Source organism: Eucalyptus grandis, chromosome 9 (genome assembly GCF_016545825.1).
Source record: "Eucalyptus grandis isolate ANBG69807.140 chromosome 9, ASM1654582v1, whole genome shotgun sequence".
NCBI classification, from domain to species: Eukaryota; Viridiplantae; Streptophyta; class Magnoliopsida; order Myrtales; family Myrtaceae; genus Eucalyptus; species Eucalyptus grandis.
Window position 1 is genome coordinate 41,350,018 of NC_052620.1, and position 22,929 is coordinate 41,372,946.

The 22,929-nt window shown below is 38.3% G+C and overlaps 1 protein-coding gene across 1 annotated transcript; it reads right to left on the bottom strand.

Moving 5' to 3' along the window:
- Positions 1 to 17,516: 17,516 nt before the first annotated feature.
- On the bottom strand, positions 17,517 to 19,589 carry LOC104419831. Its single transcript, XM_039302626.1, has one exon. It carries the CDS (start codon positions 19,587 to 19,589, stop codon positions 19,095 to 19,097), a length of 495 nt encoding a protein of 164 aa, XP_039158560.1. The 3' UTR covers positions 17,517 to 19,094.
- Between the last annotated feature and the right edge of the window lie 3,340 nt (positions 19,590 to 22,929).

Sequence of the window (22,929 nt, forward strand, 5' to 3'; positions counted from 1 at the left end):
TGTGCAGTGCTGCTAGTGTTATTGGTATCTCCTCAGCTTGATAGGAGTTATCAAACCGATACCAACAATGCAGGGCATCATGACCAGGTCTCTTACAAATCTGACATTCAAGTCGAGTATGTTCTACTGCTTTTTCTATTTGCACCCTTCTGTGAAGAGTTGAATTTGATGCAGGATATGACCTAGTATCAGAATACCTTTGTGATGATGCATTGTATGGTCTCGAATCCTTGAACAGACTCCGAGCGAGGAGGTATTGAGTTGTTTGAACCGCTGATTTTCTTGTTCATAGTTTGAGTTATTATTTTCGTAACTCATGTTTCTTCCAGATAACCAAAGTTCCCGTATCTCGGCATTATATGACCTTCCTCTTTCATAATTTCTTCCTCCTCGATTATTTTTCCTTGACCCTCTAAGGATAGTATTCCGTTGTATATATTCTCCGTCAGCCTCTTCTTTATGTATAGCTTCGTTTTCCTCGGCCATAGTAAGCTAGGTTAGGGCTGAACCGATTTAAAGAGTAATTTCAGATCCCGGCTTCGAATCTCTCTAAGTGTGAGATTACTTCATCATATTTCGGGTCGGGGTTTTAGACAATAGATTGTTGTTTTAACACTTTCATACTCAGATCCCGGGCCTGCCGTAACTCCAAATAGTTTTGTGATTTCATCAACTGGTTTTCCTATGGCATTCAATTGGTCACATATTGACTTGTAATCCCCGAGGTATGCTGATAAAGTTCGTTCACGTTTCGGCAAGCCTGCAGTTTTCCTCTTAACTCGAATTCCTTAGCTACCGACTTCGTGTAAACCGATTTAGCGAGTTTGCCAAGCTTCATAAGCAGTATTTAACCCAATTATCAAGCTGAGTATGTTTTCTGATACAGCACCACTAATCTAAGAGGATGCGAGCTGATATGTTTTTATCCAGTCGTTATACTCAGGATTAGGAATCTCAAAACTTTGACCTCCTTCTTCGACCTGCACTGTCTTCGCAGGTGATGCAATTTCCCCATTCACAAAGCCAAACAGATCTTGGCTCCTTAAAAATCTATGAAATTGAGCTTGCCATAGAAGGAAATTATCCTCGCCTAGTTTGATGGTAACAAAATTCGAGATATTAACATGAATAGGAAATGGATATCGCAAACTTCTTGCTGCCATTCTATTCTTTCCGGATCTTTGATCAATTCCGCTTGTAGATACGACTTCTACTTGGTTTGCAATACAATGCCACAAGTATATCGCTGATGAAGATTTAGATGCAGATGAAAAATACTGATTCACAGATCTTGATGGAAGATTCAGAAGTTTCGAATCTAACTTCAATCTGATGTAGATCCAAAAGACTTACAGAATACCTTCTGAGGAATCCAAAGGTTGAAAACACAGCAGCAAGATGATTTCTTCAGGATGCAGACGACTCTGATACCATGAAGAAGTTTATGCGCAAAGAAGAAGTTAGAAGTCTTGGATGATTGAGCAGTAGAGAGCTCTTGAGATGAACACTTCTTTATGTATTTTTACTTCTCTATTTACAATCACGAGAGTTAGCCTTTTATATTCAATGGCTATCTCTAGAAACTACTTTTACAGGTATTGAATCGTTGAGAAATGGAAAACTAATTAACTGAAGCAAAAGAAACTAACTAACTTCTAGTACCGAAGTACACCAAACTAACTATTGAGACTTGCAGCTTATACGAGTATTCGAAACAGAGCTTTTTAGCTCTTTGTTGCGATTATCACTTTAGCTCACTTAGTCTTCTTTCTCTTTCTTTGATGCTAACGGTAGCCCCTTTGCTCCTCTTTCTTCTCAAGCAGCATTTATATTCTCTACTTCATCTTCTTCATACATTTTCTCTTCGTTGCTCTTATATATGTTACTTCCCTTGTCTGTAGTAGTCACTGTAGTGCTTCTGTCTTTGCTGTTCTTAACATGAAGCTCACGAACACATCATACTTCCATGGATGGATCAAAGCAGAAGACGAAATGCGTTGCTTGATCTCTTTGGTTCCCATGGGGACAGTGCGTGATTGAGTGAGAGAATGGGAAATAGGCTACAAACTTTTCTCGCGGGTGAAGGTATGTATCGAGAGAGAGAGAGAGAGAGAGAGAGAGAGAGAGAGAGAGGACAGGCTCTGCTTCTCCATTTGAATCCTCGCACAAGCAGGCGAGCGGGACTCGATTCGTTCGAAGCACTGAAGAAAGACTTGCACGCTCGAGGACGGCTAGGTACGAATCGTCACACAAAGCACATGTTGGAGTCAACGCCTAATATAATAATGAAAGTCCATTATGCATGAAGGCTTCACATAAACCGCCTCAGAAAAGTGTGCTGCAGCGCCACACTTAAACCGCCAAAGAAGAAATTTCTTGAAGAAGCCACAAGGATCAAAAGAATGGGCACATATTAAAATATTATTATAATGGCTGCCGGAGTCTTCAAGAGAGCACGAAGGAAAGAAAAACTTGCGGCTGGCAACTTGGACGTGAAGGAAAAGCAGCCCACAATTTTTGACTGCCAAGAAGAAAAGTTCAACTTCAACTCTTGCACGTTGAAGACAATGGCGGTGGAGTTTAGGCGGTGGAGTCTAGGCGGTGAACGATGCTTATAAATATAGGGTTACGTTAGTTTATTAAGAGAGAGAGAGAGAGTGAGATAGCTTCAAAAGCATATAGAAAGAATGAGAGAGTTTTAAGCTTAGCAAAGCTTGTGTGTGTACTCCATTAAGCCTCTACAAGGCATATTGTGTAATATATTCTCTCTGTGTGTTCTCTCCCTCCAAATCCTTTCAGTTCCAACAATTGGTATTAGAGCTAGTCGGCTAAGGACTGTATCAAAGCTATCGATCAGGGATCGTGAATCCAAAGCAGGCCAAGGATTGGAGTGTCAAAGCCTAGGAGGTCAGGAACCGGAGTATCAAAAGAGTGGCCGGAGACTGAGAACCTAGAGCAATCGGTCAAGGATCGTGAACTCAAAGCTAGCAATGGCTTCCACCAATTCTGTTCAGTTGCTACTTCCAAAGTTGAATGGAAAGAATTACAACAACCGGTCCATCCAGATGAAGGTTCTTTTCAAATCCTAAGATTTGTGGAGCCTAGTAGAGAACGGCTACACCGAAGTGGCCGATGCCAAAGCATTCGATGCTTTAAGAAAGACAGAGAAAGATTTATTGGTGGAAACTCAGAAGAAAGATTAGAAAGCATTATTTACGATCTTTCAAGCTATGAAGGAGACGATATTTGAGAAAATATCGAGCGCGGAGACAGCGAAAGAAGCGTGGGATATATTGCAAACATCCTACAAAGGCGATGATCGTGTTAGGCGGGTGCGGCTCCAAACACTTCGAGGAGATTTTGAGTCTTTACACATGAATGGCTTTGAATCTATCTCGGCTTACTTTGATCGTGTACAAACCATCATTAACCAACTGAGAGTTAATGGTGAAGAACTCCAAGATGTACGGGTCGTAGAAAAAATCTTGAGGTCTTTGATTGAAAGGTTTGACTACGTTGTTGCGGCGATCGAAGAAGGCCAAGATATATCAACCATGACATTGGAGTGGTTGATGGGTTCATTATGCTCACATGAGTAAAGAATGAATAAGAAGTCCATCGGTTTGTATCCTGAGCAAGTATTGCAAAGTCGGGTTGTTCAGTCAAATCAAGGAGATTACCAAGGTGGACAAGGTCGTGGAGGTACCCGAGGTAGGGGTGGAAATTCAAATTTCACCAAAAGATATAAAACACGTGACAAATCAAAAGTCAGGTCAAAAGTCAGGTGTTTCAAGTGCAATAAATTCGGACAATACAAATCAAAATGTCAAGAAAAGGTGACAGAACATGCACATATCGTCAATGATGACAAAGATGTGGTGCTAGCATGTACCATGGATGATGCATGTACTCTTTCTAGAAATAAAAGAGGTTTCAAGAGCCAATGGAGAAATGTTGCTGGCATTAGGAATGGCAAACGGTGGAAAAGTCATAGTGAATGGCAAAGGCGACCGGTAGCAAGAAGCACTCAACCAGGGAGAGCACACCGAGATTGTAACAAAGATAACAAAAGGTATAGCAAACGGTGATACATTTATGGCAAAGTGGGTCACTTTGCTAGAGTTTGTTGGTTCAAGCAGGTAAAACGAGATGCTACAACTTTTACCAAGAAGAAGAACCATAGTAATAAAGAATGGAGTCTCCAAGCGATTGTTGCAGCAGAGGAGCAAGAAGAGCCCGTAGCCACCGGTATCATCAAGGCAGATGATGGGATAGCCATTGAGACATCCCCGAAGAAGAGCAAGCCATGGGCAAGCTCGAAGAAGCAAGTACCAGCTTCAACAAGCAATCGTGAGAAGGAATTGTAAGAGAGGCGGGAGATGTTGAAAGAGAAGGATGAAATGTTGAAGCAAAAGGACAAGGAGCTCAAGCTCAAAGAAAGAGAGCATGAGAAGCTTCGATACGAGCTTAAGAAATTGCAAAGGCTCAAGAAATGTTGCCCAAAGAAAAAGATCCCCAGGGACAAAAAAAATGGAAGATTGTAGAGAAGAAGTTCCATGAGAAGGAAAAAGAGACTGATACACAAAGTGAAATGGTTGTTGGAGAAATCTTCGTGGAGTGTTTTGGAGCTAACAAAATGTTTCCATCGGCCTAGTCGAAGATTTGCAGACTCTTCTATTTAAAGTCTGAAGACCTCCAAACTGCCAAACTCAAGACTCAAAGTCTATTCTCATTGACAGTTTCTAGTCCGTCGAAGAAAGCCTATCCAGGACTGGATGTTTCGTTAAGCATTTGATCTTATCGACTTAAGAAGATCTTTTGGCTAGATATGACATAACGGAATCCTTTATTCGGATCAAGATTGATTCAGAGATTGAGGATCCGATGATTAGGCGAAATATACTTGAAAGGTTCTACTTATGGAAACCGAGATCCTGATTGTATGGGCGAACAGGATTGATGGGCTATCATCATGTTCCTTAAATAGCTTGAATGATCTTCCTAATTGATTCTGTCCAACGGGAAGATTGGAAAAATTCCTTTGGTAAGTGCCAACGGGTATGATAGCATAAAGAAGTATATAAGGAAGACGTTCCAATTGTTCGAGTGTGTGCGCGATAAAAGAATTCCAAATTCTGAAGCTCTTTGTTCTTAGTCAATTCATTTACTGAGCGAAATCTTGTACGCAAAAGAGAATCTATATTCTTGAGAAACCTTGAGGAAGTGTGGTAGAGTATCTACACTGTGGAATCAAGGGAGAGCTTTGCTGTAACAACTCTTTTGTTCATAGTGAAATCCAGTCGGTGGGCTGTCAGTGTGGAAGAGTGGACGTAAGCTTAGAATAAGCCGAACCACTATAATTTCTGTATTCATTTTCTTTTCCCTACTCTCTGCTTTACTTTGATCATAATTCGTTTTGTTAACAAAAGGAGAACTTCCTTTCTATTTTTTATTTAGTATTGCTCACTTATCACGAGAAACTATTTTTGCACCTATTCACTCCCCTCTAGGTGCTTATACTAGCTATCTTAATGGCATTAATGAAATCAGAGCTTCACAAATCTCAGTTGGAAGTCACAGCTGCTGAGGCAACTGAAGAAGATGAATATCAAATGCTATAGAAGAAGAGTATTAGGTGTTGAGGGAGAGTGTTGGAGTCAACACCTAATATAATAATGAAAGTCCATTATGCATGAAGGCTACACGTAAACCGCCTCAGAAAAGTGTGCTGCGGCGCCACACTTAAACCGCCAAAGAAGAAATTTCTTGAAGAAGCCACAAGGATCAAAAGAATGGGCACATATTAAAATATTATTATAATTGCTGCTGGAGTCTTCAAGAGAGCACGAAGGAAAGAAAAACTTGCGGCTGGCAACTTGGACGTGAAGAAAAAGCAGCCCACAATTTTTTACTGCCAAGAAGAAAAGTTCAACTTCAACTCTTGCACGTTGAAGATAATGGCGGTGGAGTTTAGGCGGTGGAGTCCAAGTGGTGAACGATGCTTATAAATATAGGTTACGTTAGTTTATTTAGAGAGAGAGAGAGAGAGTGAGATAGCTTCAGAAGCATATAGAAAGAATGAGAGAGTTTTAAGCTTAGCAAAGCTTGTGTGTGTACTCTATTAAGCCTCTGCAAGGCATATTGTGTAATATATTATCTCCGTGTGTTTGTACTCTCTCCTTCCAAATCATTTCAGTTCCAACGCCACATCCATGATTCGTACTCTCTTGAAAGCTTGACCTCGATCTCCGTGACGGTAGACTTCAGTGCAATCTACATGGCTGCATGTACATGGCAAACGATAAGCTGACCGCACCATCACTTTTTCATGTATTTTGTCAAAGACATTGGATGAGTTAGTTGTCTGGTCCAGTGGGATACCAACAGAGATCCCCTTGGTGAAAAAGATATTGAATACTTGAAGCCCCACATCTGACTTTCCTTGCTACTTTGCACTACACTGCACTGCTTTGCAGAGAGGGGAGAGAAAGAGAGAGAGTCCCTGGGATGTAACGGTCTTTGTCTAAGTAGCATTGGCATGCGATATAGACACGCGATACGAGGATACGTCGACATGTCATTTTCAAAAATAAAAAATTTCAACACGTTGAGGCACATTATAAATTAAATAAATATTCTAATAATTAATTTGATTCAAATTCATAAATAAATAATACAAAAAAGAGCTTACAATAAATTTACACTAATAATATGAATAAATTTATTCATAGTTAATGCATACCTATATTTGGGAACCTATTTCTAACTTTAACAAAAATTATAAATGAAACTAGTTACTAACAAAAGATTATAATCAACTTATTTATATAAATCTATGATATTTTATAAAGATCAAAATTTATCATTATTTAACATTCAGTATTTTTATTTTTGGAAACTATTATTAGTCAATTTATTTATTTTTCTAACAAAAATAATCTCGCCGCCCAAAATTATTTCCCTCCCTCCTTTTATTTTCCCAAACCCTAATTCCCCAAAAATTATTTCCCTCCCTTGTTTCTCTCTTTCCCACCCCACCTCAATCCCCCCTCTCAGTTTCTTTTCTTCCTTTCTCCCCTCAATCACCTGTCATTTCCCTAGATTCTCTCTCCTACCCCACACCATCCCCCTAATCACCCGTTGTTTCTCCCCAAGCGCTACCCCAACCCCCGGGGTCCCCCTCTCCGCCTCCTGTTCTTCCCATTTCTTCCACCCTCCCCGGTCCTTTCCCTTTCTTCCCCTTCCCCATCACTTGTTAACTGCAAACTCCTCCTCCTCCTCCACCTCGCATGATCCTTTCTGCTCTCTTTCAATCGCCTCATCACAATTGCTCACCACCTCACCTTCGGCCCTTCCTTTTTCACAGTCGTAGCCTCGCCATCAACCCTCCATCACAGCATCGCAATCGTGACCCTCTAGATCGTCTTAGTCTCTGTTCTACCTCTAACCCTCCCTCGCCGCCACGGCCTCGCCTCCGCTCCCTCGCCCTCGCGTCCCCCCTCCATTATCTTCTTTAATGATCCTCTCTCAGACACATGTGTCGGAACATGTCAAGAAAAGTTGACGATGTGTTGGAAGATTCGACATGTGTTGACCGCATGTCCGAGCGTGTCAGACAACACGTGTCGTGTCCGATACGGAAGCTCCGACAGCATGTCCGTGCTTCATAAGTCTTTGCTCAATGATTCTATATTTGTCAAATGTCTCTTATTTTGTCTATTTCGGTTGTCAATTGCATCTTCACTTAGTGTGGGGTCAAAACGGCACTATTATTCACAAGGAATAATGGTACCATCACCTCATCAACACCTTTTTTCTTTTTTCTTTTCTTTTTTTAATTTCATTGGAAACTTCTCTTTGTGATCCTTGCCCTTTTCTCAATGGAGAAATTATGAGCGTCGAGATAGTTGTTAAGGACTAATGAGTCTCCCGTGGCCTAGTGTGCTCAAGTGTGACAACATATAACCTAATTTTACATAAAATTTCATAAAAAAGTCCACCACATATATCCCAACATCTGTCAAGTTATATATATATCAGCCATTGCATGAAAAAATTAGGGATCCAACTTAATCCTTATACAAAAATATTAATTTGTATAGTTTTGCAATTTGTATCCTTTAATAGTAGGGGCAAAGCTATTTCCAGCTCATAAATAAGTACATCCACCCCTATTTATATTGAAATGACAAAACTACCCTAATTGCAGTTTAAAGTGATGATCCACTCTTTCTTTTCTCTATTTTTTATTTTTCTATTTATGATAGCCACCATAAATTGAACATTGCACATGTTTTTTTTTTTTTAGTGTATTAAAGAAAAGTGCATGCTCGTATTCCTATAACGTTCACATACCCTGTCTAAAATGATCTCGTTAATAGTAAGGAAGAAAGACATTCTTTGTCTCTTCTTTATCATTGATCTCCCAATAATTTTTCTATTTTTTGTCCCTCTTATCTTAAAAGCTTACCTTCATGGTGAACTTTTTATTAATTTCATTACTCCGCAATTTTTAATCAAGTCTCTTTATTTACTATAAAAAAAATTATGTTTTTTCCCCTATTATACTTTGGTGAAATAATTTTATACAGAACATGTAAACCATTAGAGGAATATATAAGAATACACTAAAATATTACACACAATGACGAATTTTGAATTTTTTATTTTTGTTAACATTTCATAGATGATATTAATTTTTGTCAATAAAAAATAATAATATTTCACCGGCATTTTCAAAAGAAATTATTACTTTATGCAATATTTTGATTTAATTAAATTTCATTTACTTTATTCATAAATAGGATTGACAACACGGAAAAGAAAAACTAAATTTCTTCGAAATTTCTCTTTTCCACAAAAAAAAAAAAATTATGGAAGTAATATCTAAGAGAATGACTTTGATATACATAAAAAAACAAAAAGATGAAATTCTTAATTATGGGAAGTAGATCATACATAATATAGAAAAACTAGAAAAAAGGGAAAGTAAATAAATTTGGGACAACAAATTTAAATTTAAATTGAATGATAAAGGGTAGTTCTGTATTTTTGGTTAAACAAATGGGTGAATTTAGTTATATAGGGAGTGGAAGTAGCGCCACCCTAAAAGTATTTAGGACTAATTTATTCGTATCAAGCATGTCGCGTGGCAAGGTGAAGACCAAGCTTATAAAAGTAAATTTTAGGTGATAAGTTTCATAATAATAATAATAATAATAATAATAATAATAATAATAATAATAATAATAATAATAATAATAATAATAATAATAATAATAATAATAATAATAATAATAATAATAATAATAATAATAATAATAATAATAATAATAATAATAATAATAATAATAATAATAATAATAATAATAATAATAATAATAATAATAATAATAATAATAATAATAATAATAATAATAATAATAATAATAATAATAATAATAATAATAATAATAATAATAATAATAATAATAATAATAATAATAATAATAATAATAATAATAATAATAATAATAATAATAACAGCTTCAATCTTTAAGTACATTTGAATGGCTTTGATTTTCCCTCAAGATGCTTTCCACGCCCCATACGTTGTCCTTGTACATTATGTATACGGGTCAAGAAACGTTAAAGCAACAAGTCAAGAAGCAAAAGTGAGATATGACAATTCTTAGTGTATGACCCCTCTCTTGACGATTGAGATGATAGTGCACGATCTGGAAAACAGTAGATTATCTTGCCTACTTCAATATCATATCAACATATATTAGATGAAATAAGAAAACGACAACCTACCAGTCTTTATTTTGCGATCAATCAATTATTCAAAATATCTTTTGTTAAAATTAATCAAATGTATAGCTCACAAAATTGAATTAATTAACGAAAAGATTTTCATCATCAATGAAAATATTTAAAAATAAATTATTATTGATAATGAAAATTCATTGATTAATTTTTATGCGATATAAATAATTATTCTATGAACATGTCTTCCAAATTATGAATTTGCCACAACAGAAACGCACTGAGGTTGCAAAAATATATCTTGGGCAAGTCCTTGCTAATGCTCCTTTGTCAGAAATAAAACTCGTTGGAACACTATGCCCAGAGAGAATAAGTAGATTTGGTCTTCCGACCAAAACCCATAGATGGAGAAGAACAGTTGATTCACTCACCCTTATCCATCGTTTCAAAATGCAAAACTTAAGAAGTGTTCGATTTATGACGAATCTTTTAAACAAATCATTTTTCTATAAAAACTTGCTTCCTGTTGATGGTGTCATCCCTAAGCTACAAGGTTACTTGATGAAGATTTGATTCACTATAATAAATGCTTTAACACACCTTATTCTTAGAGGATACATCAAACAAACCTATTTGAGGTGGCTAGCAAGTATCACTTAAAGAGGGGTGAATAGGTGATTAAAAAAAATGATGATAAATTAATGTGGAATAGGATGAGTCAATATTAAAATCTGAATAAGGGTTAGATATTGAAATGCCGTAGAACAATCTATGAAGCACCCAGCAAGTGTGCGATAAGCAATAGGAATGAATAGTGAGTGCACGCATGATATCCATTTTATATCTGTTCTAGAACTAATTTTTTGTTCCACAAGTTTAGAATAGGAATCCGTTTGGTAATGTAATTTCATTTTTTTTTATTTCTAGAACAAATTTTTAGTCCAGAAATAGGTTTAGAATAGAAATGATAAATAAAAACTTGCTACTTCTCTATTTATGGAACATAAATGAAAAATAAAAACTCTTCTCATTGCTCATCTTTGCTACTAGCTGACCACCCACTCACCATCGCCCATCGCTACCACGCACCATTCGCCATTCGCTGCCGCCGCCAATTGCCACCCCGCTGGCCACCCCTCATTGTCCGCCGCCACCGCTTGGGCGAGAGAAATCTTGAGTTGTTATCAAACGAATTTCTATTCCAAGAATAAAAATTTTATGTCATTATCAAATGCATATTTTTGCTCAAAACTCATCCTAGAATATTTATGTTCTAGAAATCAATTTTTTGGTTATAATCGTTTTCATTCTCGCCCTAAGAATTTAGGGATAAAAAAATTGTGCACGAAATTTATAATGATTTGGTTTAGATCAATTCTACGTCAACTCTTTCACAATGACAGTTTATTGGTTAGATTCCACTAGATAAGTTATGAAATGTTACGGTCAAGTTCTGCTACTTATACGCAAGCGCTTCTACTCAAAACTAGTGCTCCTTATGCCCAAGCCTGTAAGACTTATACCAAAGCACACACTTATAACACTGTCAACAACTCTCAAATGATTACAAATCAAGGCTCACAAGACAAGTGTATATGGTCAAATTGCACTCGGACTTTGAAACTATAGATTATACGCTTTGTCTCTTACTTGCTCTTTGATCTCCTTAAATACTTCCGCACTTCCAAATTAGCCATTGGATAGTATTTAGAGGATTATATTCCAATCTACTTGTTGGACAAAACTATATCAAGAATATTGAGTAGCCGTTGAGTGATGTAAACAAAATCTCCACTTGATTTTGGTTGCCTATATAACTAGAGTCTTGATTTCCATAAGTAGAGTTTCTCTATTTAGAAAGAGTTTGCCTTCTAGATTGATTGGCCAATCAATTTGATTGAGTTAATCAAATCTATTTTGCTGTGAAATCCAAACCTTAAAGTCTAAGTATAGAAAGGACTTGTCTTCTGTATGTAAAGTCTAAGTATGTTCTATCTAAGGTAGACTTTATAATTTGGACTTAAGTCCGAACATATTTATCCTTAGAGTCTCTATCTAAATAGATTTAACCTTAAAGTTTGAACTTTGTCATAATACAATATGAATAAGTTTAGCTTCAATATAGAGTCGAGAGAGAGAGAGAGAGAGAGAGAGAGAGAGAGGGAGAGAGAGAGAGAGAGAGAGAGAGAGAGGACTTGGGGATAAAAATAGAGGAAAAGAAGAAGCCTAAGTAGAATCGAGAAGGAGAGAAAGAGAAAATGAAGAAAAATGAAAAGAAAGTTGTCACGCACGTTGCCCTGGATACATTGACTGGTCAAATCAATTGCGAATTGTAACCCTTGGTAAATTTTCAAGCTGATTATTCGTCTAATCGAAGTAATTTTGGAAGTTAGGGTGCAAACTTTGAGTTATGTAGATCTTGAACTCTGAGGTTCAAACGAGGAGTTTTTGAGCTGCCATTTATATGGAAAGGTAGTCTGAGGCATTATGGAGCTTTGAGGTTTGACAAACTTCGATTGCAAAGTACAGTTTGATCAGAACAATTTTTTGAAGATTCGCATTCGAGTTATGCGTTGTGGATAATTCGAGTAATGGAGAATGATGACGTTTACTATAAATGAGCTTCTTTCATAGCGTGTAGGTGTCATTTTATTGATGTATAAGAATAGTTTAGTCGAGTTGTTAATTAGACTAGCATATTACTTGGTTTTAATATCTTTTTCGATTAATTGATAATAATACGAGTGCATTGGCTCGAGTAACCACTTTAGGCTGATTTTTTACTTTTCCAGGTGAGCAATGCAATCTCTTCTAAGAATTTATAAACTCATGTATTCAAAATAATAAATATTTAATATATTATGAATTATGAATAAGCATATTTGTTGCATAAAAATTTGGATAGGGCATTTACTACGTTTTGGTATTTGTGAATGATGTGAGATTTGTTAGTGAAAATATTATATATATTGTTTGATGAACGAAGTTAAGAAATATTGCACATATCGATTTGTGAAATACTTTATCACATGCATTTAATTTGATTTGGTTTACAAAACCAAGGTATGAGACGAGTCTTGAAATGGTTTGAGAATGTTTTATAAAAAGTGTTTCGGGTAGATGAGTCGAGTTGCGAAAGTTGTTGGTGATTGATTTGTGAAATGTATTTTGATATGTGAGATTTTTAATGGATTGGATTTCTCATATCGGAGGATGAGGTTGTGCTTAATATTGCTACGAGCCTAATGAGGGCCTTGTGAGTATGTGCACAATAGTCTAGGATATCCATGTGGGCTGAGGCACTAGCTAATAATAGGTGAACAACTTGCCAAGATGAGAATTTTCATCACATTGTCACTAGGCATTATGTTGTGACCATGGTTTAATATTGAGTATAGGATTGGTTGATGGATGGACCATCGACATATGATTTCATAAGAGATGAATCAATGAAACAAAATATTGATGTGTGGCATAGGATTAACCAATGAAACGGACCATTGGCATGTGAATGACGAGATTGATCAATGGATTGGACCATTGATATTTGTTACGAAATTATTGATTTAACAAGTGTTTTATGATATGTATATGGTTATGTAAAAGCTATATAACCTATTTTTATCTGGTATGTGTATTATATTCTGGATTTGGATTAACTAAGCTATGATTTGGTTTCGAAATTGCGTAATGGATACTCAATCTGTTTAAAAGAGATACGCACTACTCACTGAACTTGTGGTTGTTCACCTTTCTATTTTCCAATTCTTTTCAAGTTCTTTAGTTGGCAATTAGTCGAGCAAGAGTTCTATCGATGGGGACTTTATGGAAGTGGACTTTAGATATGGTTTGAGGTTGCATCCATTGGATGAAAGGATGGCCATGTCACCTCCGTCTCTACAAGATTTAGGGTGTGACAAAGTGAATCAACCCATAGTTTAGACCTCTTATGAAATCCGATCTTTTTACCAATTGATGGAAAAGAAATGTACTTCCCTCCCCTCCCGGCATTGCCAATGCCTGGTGTGCCATCGCTACCCGCCACACCAACCACCACCGTAACTGAGCCACTGTATAGGGTAGTATGACAGCTATTTGCTAATTCAACATGCAGGGAAATATGAGGGTGTTACCTGTATGTTTTTGGATGTTGGGAAAGAAATTCATCAGGATTAAGCAATTTTTCCAATGATTATGCGGACAGAAACATGAAATTGAATTAAATACCTGTTGGAAGTTGCGCGGAATGGCTGTCGCATCAAACTTCTTGCGAAAGGTGTTCTGTAACATTCGGCAGATTAAATAACTCCATCTTTACTAAATAACTGCATCTAATGCTTAGTTGTAACATTCGGCAGATCAGGTGCATTTCTGAGCACAGTACAAGTGTGCATCCTATAATGTTCAACGATTCAGAGACTGAAATCCATCGAGACCCTGAATCTCTCTTTTTTCACAAGGTCGCAATTCTAGATATCGTAACCACTTTTAAGATTTGAAAGGTTTGGAAGTTTCTCAATGTCTTTGCACCAAGAAATGTTCCGCAACTCCAACGATTCCATCTCTTCAAACCTTCAATCTCACGTAGACTCATGCAACTTTCAAGATACCTTCACTTTTTCATAACAAAGAATGAGAAATTTATCATTCTCCAATATCTGCTCAAGCTCTTTGATCCCCACATCGATACTTGCAAATTAGAACGATCACCATTTAGGATGTTAGAGACCAGTACACTCTGCAAATATTCTAAGACCCTGGTGTTGACACATAAATTTTTGAGGTTAATTTTTGCTAAATAAAAATAAAAAATAAAAATCATAATCACATGGCATATAGTTTAGGAAAATTTTATTTTTTGTTTTTTGTTATATTTTGTTAAGATTTTTCATATTTAGGTAATATACACTGGGAGATGCATTTTTGCGCAAAGGGGAACCTTTTTTTCATTGGATATGCAAAAAAAAATTGCGCAGGTGAAATGATATATTCAATGGAATTTTACATGAACAAAATTGGCAATGAAATATACCGCAAAGATACATTCTTTTGGGTGTATAAAAGAGTCGCGTACGATGGCCACATGGGGGTTCTTTTCCGTTGGGGTGAAAAGTATAGGAAAAAGCAAAAAGTAAAAAGTGAGTGAGGTAAGAGAGAGAAAAAAGAAAAGAAAAAGAAAGGGGGCGAAACCTAATCGTCTTCCCCGAGGGTCTCCCACCCCCGCCGGCGCCCGATCGCAGAGCCCCCGCGTCCGGCCGCAGCTAGCCCCTCCGACGCCGGAGCCGTTCGCCGCACCATCGCCGATCCGTCTCCACCGCGGTCGCACGCCTCCACGTGTAGCACCGCCGCGCCGCTGCATCTTCGAGCGACGCCTCGCTCCGCCCGTGAAGTCACTGCTGCCGCCGAGCCGAGATCCAGACGCCGAGGCCTCTCCGCTTGCAGATCCGAGGTCCCCGCAGCAGCCACGATCCGATTCCCCGCGTCGCCGTGCCGCCCCGTCACTGATTCGCTTGACCCAGAGTCATCACCGTCAGCGTCGAGCCCCTCGCCGCACGATCCGCCGTCCGCGACACCGCACCAGATCCGGCGTCCGCAGGAGCCCTCGCCGGAACCCGGAAGCCCGAGCTTCGCCCGCGACGCCTCGCCTCCGCCGAATCCACCGCCTGCGACGCTCGCACCTAGCTCCGTGCCGATCCCGAAGCCCCGGTGCCGCACCGCCGACGTGCCGCCCCTGCCTCCCTCGCCGGAACCCTAGCCGACGAGCTCTCCCTCGCCGGACCTCCGAATCGGCCAAGCTTTTTCTTTTTTTATTTAAAAAAAAGAGAAAATTAAATTAGGTATTTTTACTTTACTTTATTAGGCAAGTTTAGTTTTTTTTGTTTATTATTATCTCTTTATATGTTGTTTTCGTTAGTTGAAATACCTATTTATACATAATTGAAAATCTCAATGTATCACCCGATTCGCAACCGCGAAGGTTTTTTATTTCATCTATAAGGCTTTAGATGAAATAATTAATTAAGTGGGAATAAAATTGATGTTTTGATCTTTAAGGCTTAAGATCAAAGTATCGATTTTACTTAGCGAAATATTATCCCTTGATCTGAGCGATATGTGATGTCCCTTTTGGGGTAATTTTGAATGGATTTGATCGTTTTTATTTATCTTGAGATATGTTTGAGATAGAATATCACATGTTTTAGGGTTATTTGCATATTTAGGCAAAGCATTCTATTTATCATGAATTTTCATCATGAATTTTCGAAATAAAAATCGGGTTAGATTAGATGCATGTTAAGATATTACTTGTTTTAGGGTTTGCATATTTAGAATAGGAATTTTAATTTCGAATTTCATAAAAATAAAAAAATTCAAATAAATCAATTTAGGTCGCTAGATTTTAATTTAGGTTGCATGCTTAATCACTTGGCAATTATTAATTTCGAAATTTAAAAGAAGAAGAAAGAAAACAAAAATACAATAAAAAATCATCATACACTTGTCATGTAGAATTAGGGCATATTTTGCATGTCATTGCATAATAGGGTTAAATGGCACTTACTTTAATTTAGATCATTTTTATTTATTTATTATAAGTTTAGGCATTTTTAGATATATTGCATTTTAGGATTATTTAGGTTAAGATAATATTTTAGTTTAAATTAGGATATGGCTCAACCTAATTCCTAATATAAATTAAATAGGATCTTAATCTAATTAGGTAATTTTTACATTTCACCAAATTTCGAATTTCATGAAAAATACAAAAAATGTCATAGGTTAAATTAGTTTTATTATTTAGGATAAAATGCATTCTTTTAGGAAAAGAAAAAAATGTCATGTGCACGTCATTAGGGTTAGATTCATTGAAATGCATGTCATTTAGTATTTTTGCTAGGCCCATTTAATTAGAAATTACATGTTATTAGGATTAGGTCATTTAATTAATATCGCATTGCATATTGCATGATTTTCATTAATTAAGTGAAAACAAAAAAAAATTGTGTGTTAATTAGAAACCATATCCAGGGTTGTTGATGTGGATTTTAATTTAACATTGCAGATGTTTTCGTTGCTTGGAGGTAATTTTTTTTTTTTTTTTTCAATTTATTTATTGTTTATCGGGTGTTAAATTGGTGGTTTGTGCACGCGCATGATAACCTCACATGTTAGGGAAATAGATTTAAAATAAACCCAAGCTGCTTGCAAAAAACATTTTTTCAATAAAAGAAATGGTACCGAAAAGGCGTTAGAGAAATTTAGCGTAACCAAGTCCCCGTACCAAAATCTCTGGTTCGTAGGAATAAAGTAAATCTCCCGTTACTTTATTTGGGTTTCTAATCGACCCACCAAAAAGTAGATTAGTGGCGACTCCTGACTGAAAATCATTTGCATGTTAAGAACTTGAACCTAAGTCGCGAATTGGTATGGGCTTGGGAGAGCCCGAGTTAAGTCTACGCTTAATAATCCATTAGCCAAAATCCTAGGTGGTTCAACCCCGAAAAAATTGGTTGCGACACCTGGTGTTGCAAGGACGGCTCTCAGATGTCTGTGACAAAGACGTGGCATGCAAATGGTTCAAGAAGTTGGTTGTAACACGACCTCAGCAACATTAGTCTTACCTGATTGATGGTGGTTGTAGAGGCAATAGGAGTACAGCACGCTAGATTGGCTAGCTAGTGGTGGTGGTTAAAGCAGTGATAAACCACCGATAAATCACTGATGATGCGCTGTGTAAATGTCATACTTTATAGTAGCAACATGTCAAATGCAGATCAACGTTCCTAAATTGCTTAAGAGTTGAATGGGATGGGATTCTACACCATGTTACTTGATCACTAATTTACAACGACAAGGATCTCTTCCCTAAACACATTCAAGCAAACCAAGTATGCATTCACATGGCCAGAAAATAGAAAAATCCACAACATCATAAGTCACGCAAATTCATGAGTCGAAAAATTACCCATCGACCATGTTCTTCGGTTCCCACCTTGCAATGATCCAACCACATCAAGATCATTTCTCTATCCTTGGATGGTCTCACAGTCATAGTGCTTCTCGTGCTGTGAGAAGGCTTTTGCATAAGGTCCAGATTGGCGCCGAAGTGATGGAGCGTGATAGAAGATTGCAAAGATAATTTGTTTCCTTTCTTCTCTACATTCATCCGTACGTGCCACCTCCTTGAGGCACTTTCTACTAGAAACATATTCTCTACTCTTTAGAGAAAATGGGAAGGAAGATCCTTTCTTGATGGCTTCTAAAAGATCAGGGGCACTCTCTTCTCCCGCACTGAGGTCCCTCATTGTCTTTGAAGACCTTGACACCGGCATCTAAAAGGCTATCATCAGGGAAACCCTTGTGAGTATCCGATCCCCTCAAGCTTGAGAAAACCTCATAATCATATCCTGGTATAGCAGAGACGTGCAATTTGCTATTTACTTGGACAAGCATGAAGACAAGTCGCTATTGACTTGCGGTGCATCCAATTTGGCATTTTTACGAATGGATTGTGCCCTTCTTCTCTTGCAGAAGTTCGAGAATTCGACGGAGAAGATTACTGAAATTACCGTCACAACACAGGAAATCCACGTTGACCAAGGAAAGCAAGACGTCACCACCAAAGTACATAGTTTTGAGGTCAATTCGCGATGAATGTAGACCAAGCAGCCCAAATGGCGAATCACAGAGTGAAAGTACGACTAACGATGACACAGTCAAGGAGGTGGAAATCTTCTTTGCCTGGTTCCATTATCGCTTCAGTACGATGTTAGCTTTACTTCCACGACAGCCAAACCGGGGATTCCTCCTCTGAGCACCTTTCCGGTCGTTCCCACAAGTCTTCTTCAAGTTGATTGAGTTGTTGGGTCGATAATCCAAGACACGACAGGAAGCAGAGGTCAAATGCCTCACCTATCAGCCCCTCAAATCAAACCTCCCAGGGGCCAGGGGGATCAGTAAACATTTGAACCGTTGTTAATTCATTCATCTCTCTCCATATTGAATACCCATCAAACGCTATAGGCATAGAAGCCAATCAAAAAACAAAAATTATTGCCGAATCTAATTATGGTTCGTTTTACCGACGACCATTGCCAATCAACAGAATTCAACGAACAAAACTCCATGTTTTTAAGGGGGTCAATGAAAAAGGAAGGGAAAACGAGAGCAGAGCAGAGAAAACACAAATCAACCAACTCAAGTTGCCATGATAATTCCTGTATAAAAATGTACAATCAATTGATCAAAACTCACTGCTTTGCTCCTCCCATCCGAGAAAACAAGGAAGAAAATGCAAAGCGAATGAGCACTTACCACCAACAAAACCATAACCCCACAAGACACAATCACTGGTTCTCCCCCAAGCCCATCAATCTCTTCAAACTAGGAAAAAGCGCGGAATCGTTCGAGAAAGACGGCTTCTTTTCCTGCCGCAGGTGCTCCTCGACCATCTCCACGACGGACCTCGCGGACAGGGGATGGAAATCGGCGCTCCAATTCGACACGAACTCCGCCGCCAGATCCCTCCGCTCGCCGTCCTCCATCCTCTCCCACCTCCTCCTCGGCTCGTCCTCCCCCAGGGAGAAGTAACCGCAGAGCTCGGCGAACAGGAGGGCCCGGCCCTTCCTCAGGGCCTCGTCCTTCAGCTTCTTCTGGGCGTGCACCCTCGCGACCTCCTCCGCCAGGGCGGACGCGATCTCGGCGTCGCCGGTGGGCCTCTTGGCCCTGCACGACACGGAGGCGGGGAGCGGCTTGCGGGGGGTCGAAACGGAGGGGAGGAGGCGGGACTTCGGGGGTCGGGGCAGGGCGTGCAGGGGCAGGGCGTGGATTCTCAGCGCCATTGGAGGGTCGGACTGCTTCGGAGAGGACGAGGATTCGAATGGAGGACGACGGTCGGGATGGAGGATTTGGGGAGGGGAAAATCGACTGAGTGCGGCTCCAAGGGGTTCTTAAAAAATAATTTGTAGATTTCTAATGAAATTAACTTCACAAAACTTCACATTCGCGTATAGTTTTCATATTCCGACCAAAAAAAAAAAAGAAAAATATATGGCTTTCCTATGATATGCAAGATTGTTTCTGTGTTGTGTGAAAGTCGACTACTGATCATCATGTGAATGAATTCTGATCACAGTTCTTAATTTTTCTTCATTGAGAAATGAGAATGCTTAGGCTATGAAATTACTAGTTTTGAAACATTTAGTAACTTTTAGAAAATGTGTGCAAGCACTTGTTGCTATTAATTATTTAGAAATGATTAGTGAATTTTGATGAAAGGAAAAACGTTCCCCCATTAATGTGTAATGGTATATACAACCATTAATGTACTAACGACAAAAAAAAAAGTCTTTTCGTCGTAGCTATTATCAAGACATATGAATAAGTATAGATCTATATATGTTTACTTTTCCAAAATAGAAAAGTAAATTTTAACAATTTAGTCAACTTTACTTATTAGCTAGTTTTGATTCATCGCAACTTATATAAAACAAACTATCGGTTGAATTTGCAAAAATTGAAATAATTTTGAGGACAGTGTTTTAATTTGGGAAAGATTTCAAAATGTTCCGATTTATATACTGGTGAAAATATTGATTGTGTAAAATATATGAAAAAGGAAAAAATTAAAGTAGAAGGCCCGTAATCATAATGTGCCCTCTCGCAAATGAAGAAATCCAAATAGATCAAAGCCATCATAACCGTTGATAATACAAATGACATACAAATCTAATTGCCACAATTGCAAAGGACCTCCATCCAGGGTCCAAAATTCCAAATAGATCCACCCCAGTGATGGACGTGTACTAACATACAAGATGGTATCATATCAAGCTACCCAAGAACCTTTCTAGAATCTCGACTAGTTCGTTTCGTTCATGCACCACTTTGAGTCGGCCTAGTTCCTGGAGAACACGATTAGGGCAATCCTCGCATGCCAAATGGCTTTGAAAAGCTTGGATTCCATGTCTTCCCCAATATCTTCTCTCACGTTGTCTTTGAAGCATAGACACGTATAAAAATTGGGAGAATGACACAAAAAGTGCCTTAACTTGTGTACGGCATTTACTTTGATATCAGAACTTTTTGTTGGCTCACTTAAATGCCAAAAATGGAGAAAAATGATTACTTAATCTTTCTAGTAAAAAATTTTGACTAGAGAAATTATGTAACTTTTATAATTGAAAATTTTATCTAATGTGGCATTTTTTTTGGCATTGAAGTAATAATTTTTCCCGACCAAAAAAAAAGTGATAATTTTTTCATTAAAGTTAACACTAAAGTAATTAATTTATAACAATGATAGACACTGAAGTGATCATTTTTTTTTACAATGACTAGCACTGGAGTGATCACTTCTTAACTTACTATACGAAGTCGTTTAAAGGTTTTTTTGGCACTAAAATGATCACTTTATTTTAACAACAACAATCAACACTAAAGTGATCACTTTTTTATAATGACTGACAACATTGAAATAATCATTTTCTAACTTACTACACGATGTCATTTGGAGATTATATATTGACTGGCATGATGGCAAGCCACGTAGGATTGATAAATTAATAAGATATAGCCACGTCAGATTTTTAGCGACTCATGTCGAAGTTGACACTTCTATGATCATTTTTTTTTTTTTTAAGTGACACTTAAGTGATTTGGCGAAAAATTGTGGCACCAAAATAAGAAAATAAGGGTAGTACATAAGTAAATGCATTTATAGTGTTCTTCTCCCTATAAAAATTAAAAACTTCATTTCTCTCTCTTCGTCCACCATGACAGGCATCGCCGTACCGTTGCCTCCGCTCAAGCTGCCACCACTTCCATCCCCGAGCCTTTCGCGACGTCATGGCCATCACACCCAGCGGCAAGTTTACACCCTCTACCTTCATTGCCGCGGATCTGCTCCAAGCAGATTTGGAACCATGGCGGAAGACGGAGCCGACCAAATCTGAATAATGACGTTGCTGGTCCATGATCGGTGAGGGGGTTCGTCCACAGACACGAGCCTTGCTCTCCTTGGCTGCTACGACCTGAATGGGCCACTGCTACACTATGAGCTCAAAACAAAAACAGTGGAAAACGAAGTTGAAGACAAGCAGACGTACAAAGGACTCCGACGCCGAAGACAAACTGAGTAAGACGAAGCTGAAGACCAGATCATGAGCCATGGTGAATCGGTGATGGCAAGAAGGCGAAGCAACCAGATCTGGCTGGTGGCCGAAGACGAATGGACCTCACCATCAAGGCTCATGGCCATGGACAAGCTCCAAATCTGGAAGTCCCAGTCTTTGTGCTCGTCTCATGACGGAGGGACATGGTCATCATGGCTCCAGGCCTAGTTCGGAGGAAGACGAACATGATAGAGGGAGTGGCTCAGTTTGGACACCTAGCAATGTTGGCCTGGATGCGGCGCCGGGCGATGGCAGTGGTCAAGCTCAGAGGTGGTGTGGACGGAGGGGAAGAGAGAGACACTAGGTGGTCCGAATAGATTTCTATTTTTTTCATTTTATTTCATTGTCAAGCGGACCAAAATGCTCGCTTCCCTGAAGTATTGGATAGAGGCCTGATTCAAAGCATGGAAGAGGCGTGACATGAAGTTTTTCCTCAGGTCCTTGCCTCGGAAACTCACGTAGACATGATATTTCCATTGAGGAGGACGGCGAGGAGGAGCTGGTTGTGGTGGTAGAGGAGCAGAAGGGTAAGGATACATGATTTCAGACATTGATTCGATGCTCCTACGATGATTTGTTATGTAGCTAGGGGCTATAAATAAGGTAAGTTTGATCAAGACATTGGAGAGAGACTTATTTAAGAAGCATCCTACGCAGATTCCAACGGTGCTACTAATTTACAAAATCTGTGTACTTGATCATTTAATCATCCAGTGTAGTCTACGTGCTATTTTGTGTGTCAATTTTGTAAGTTCTTTTTTTTTTTTATCACCAGCAAAAGCATTGTCTTTGAATTATTTTTTTCATTCGGTAATGAGCTTAAAATCCTTACCCAGGCTCAGGCATGATAATTTTAAATTTTCTTGATATAAGTGGACAGTTGGATCGGACCTAAGTGGATGGGTCTGGGATGAAAAGGAAATATGCTTTGCTCATCCTCGCTCAAATTGTGTTCGGACCTAAATAAACTGGTCGGATTGTCAAATTCATGTTCAGATTTATTGCAATA

Bases quoted from the DNA above. Each gene is read 5' to 3' on its own strand.
- LOC104419831 (XM_039302626.1), bottom strand. From the start codon at position 19,589: ATGGCGCTGAGAATCCACGCCCTGCCCCTGCACGCCCTGCCCCGACCC.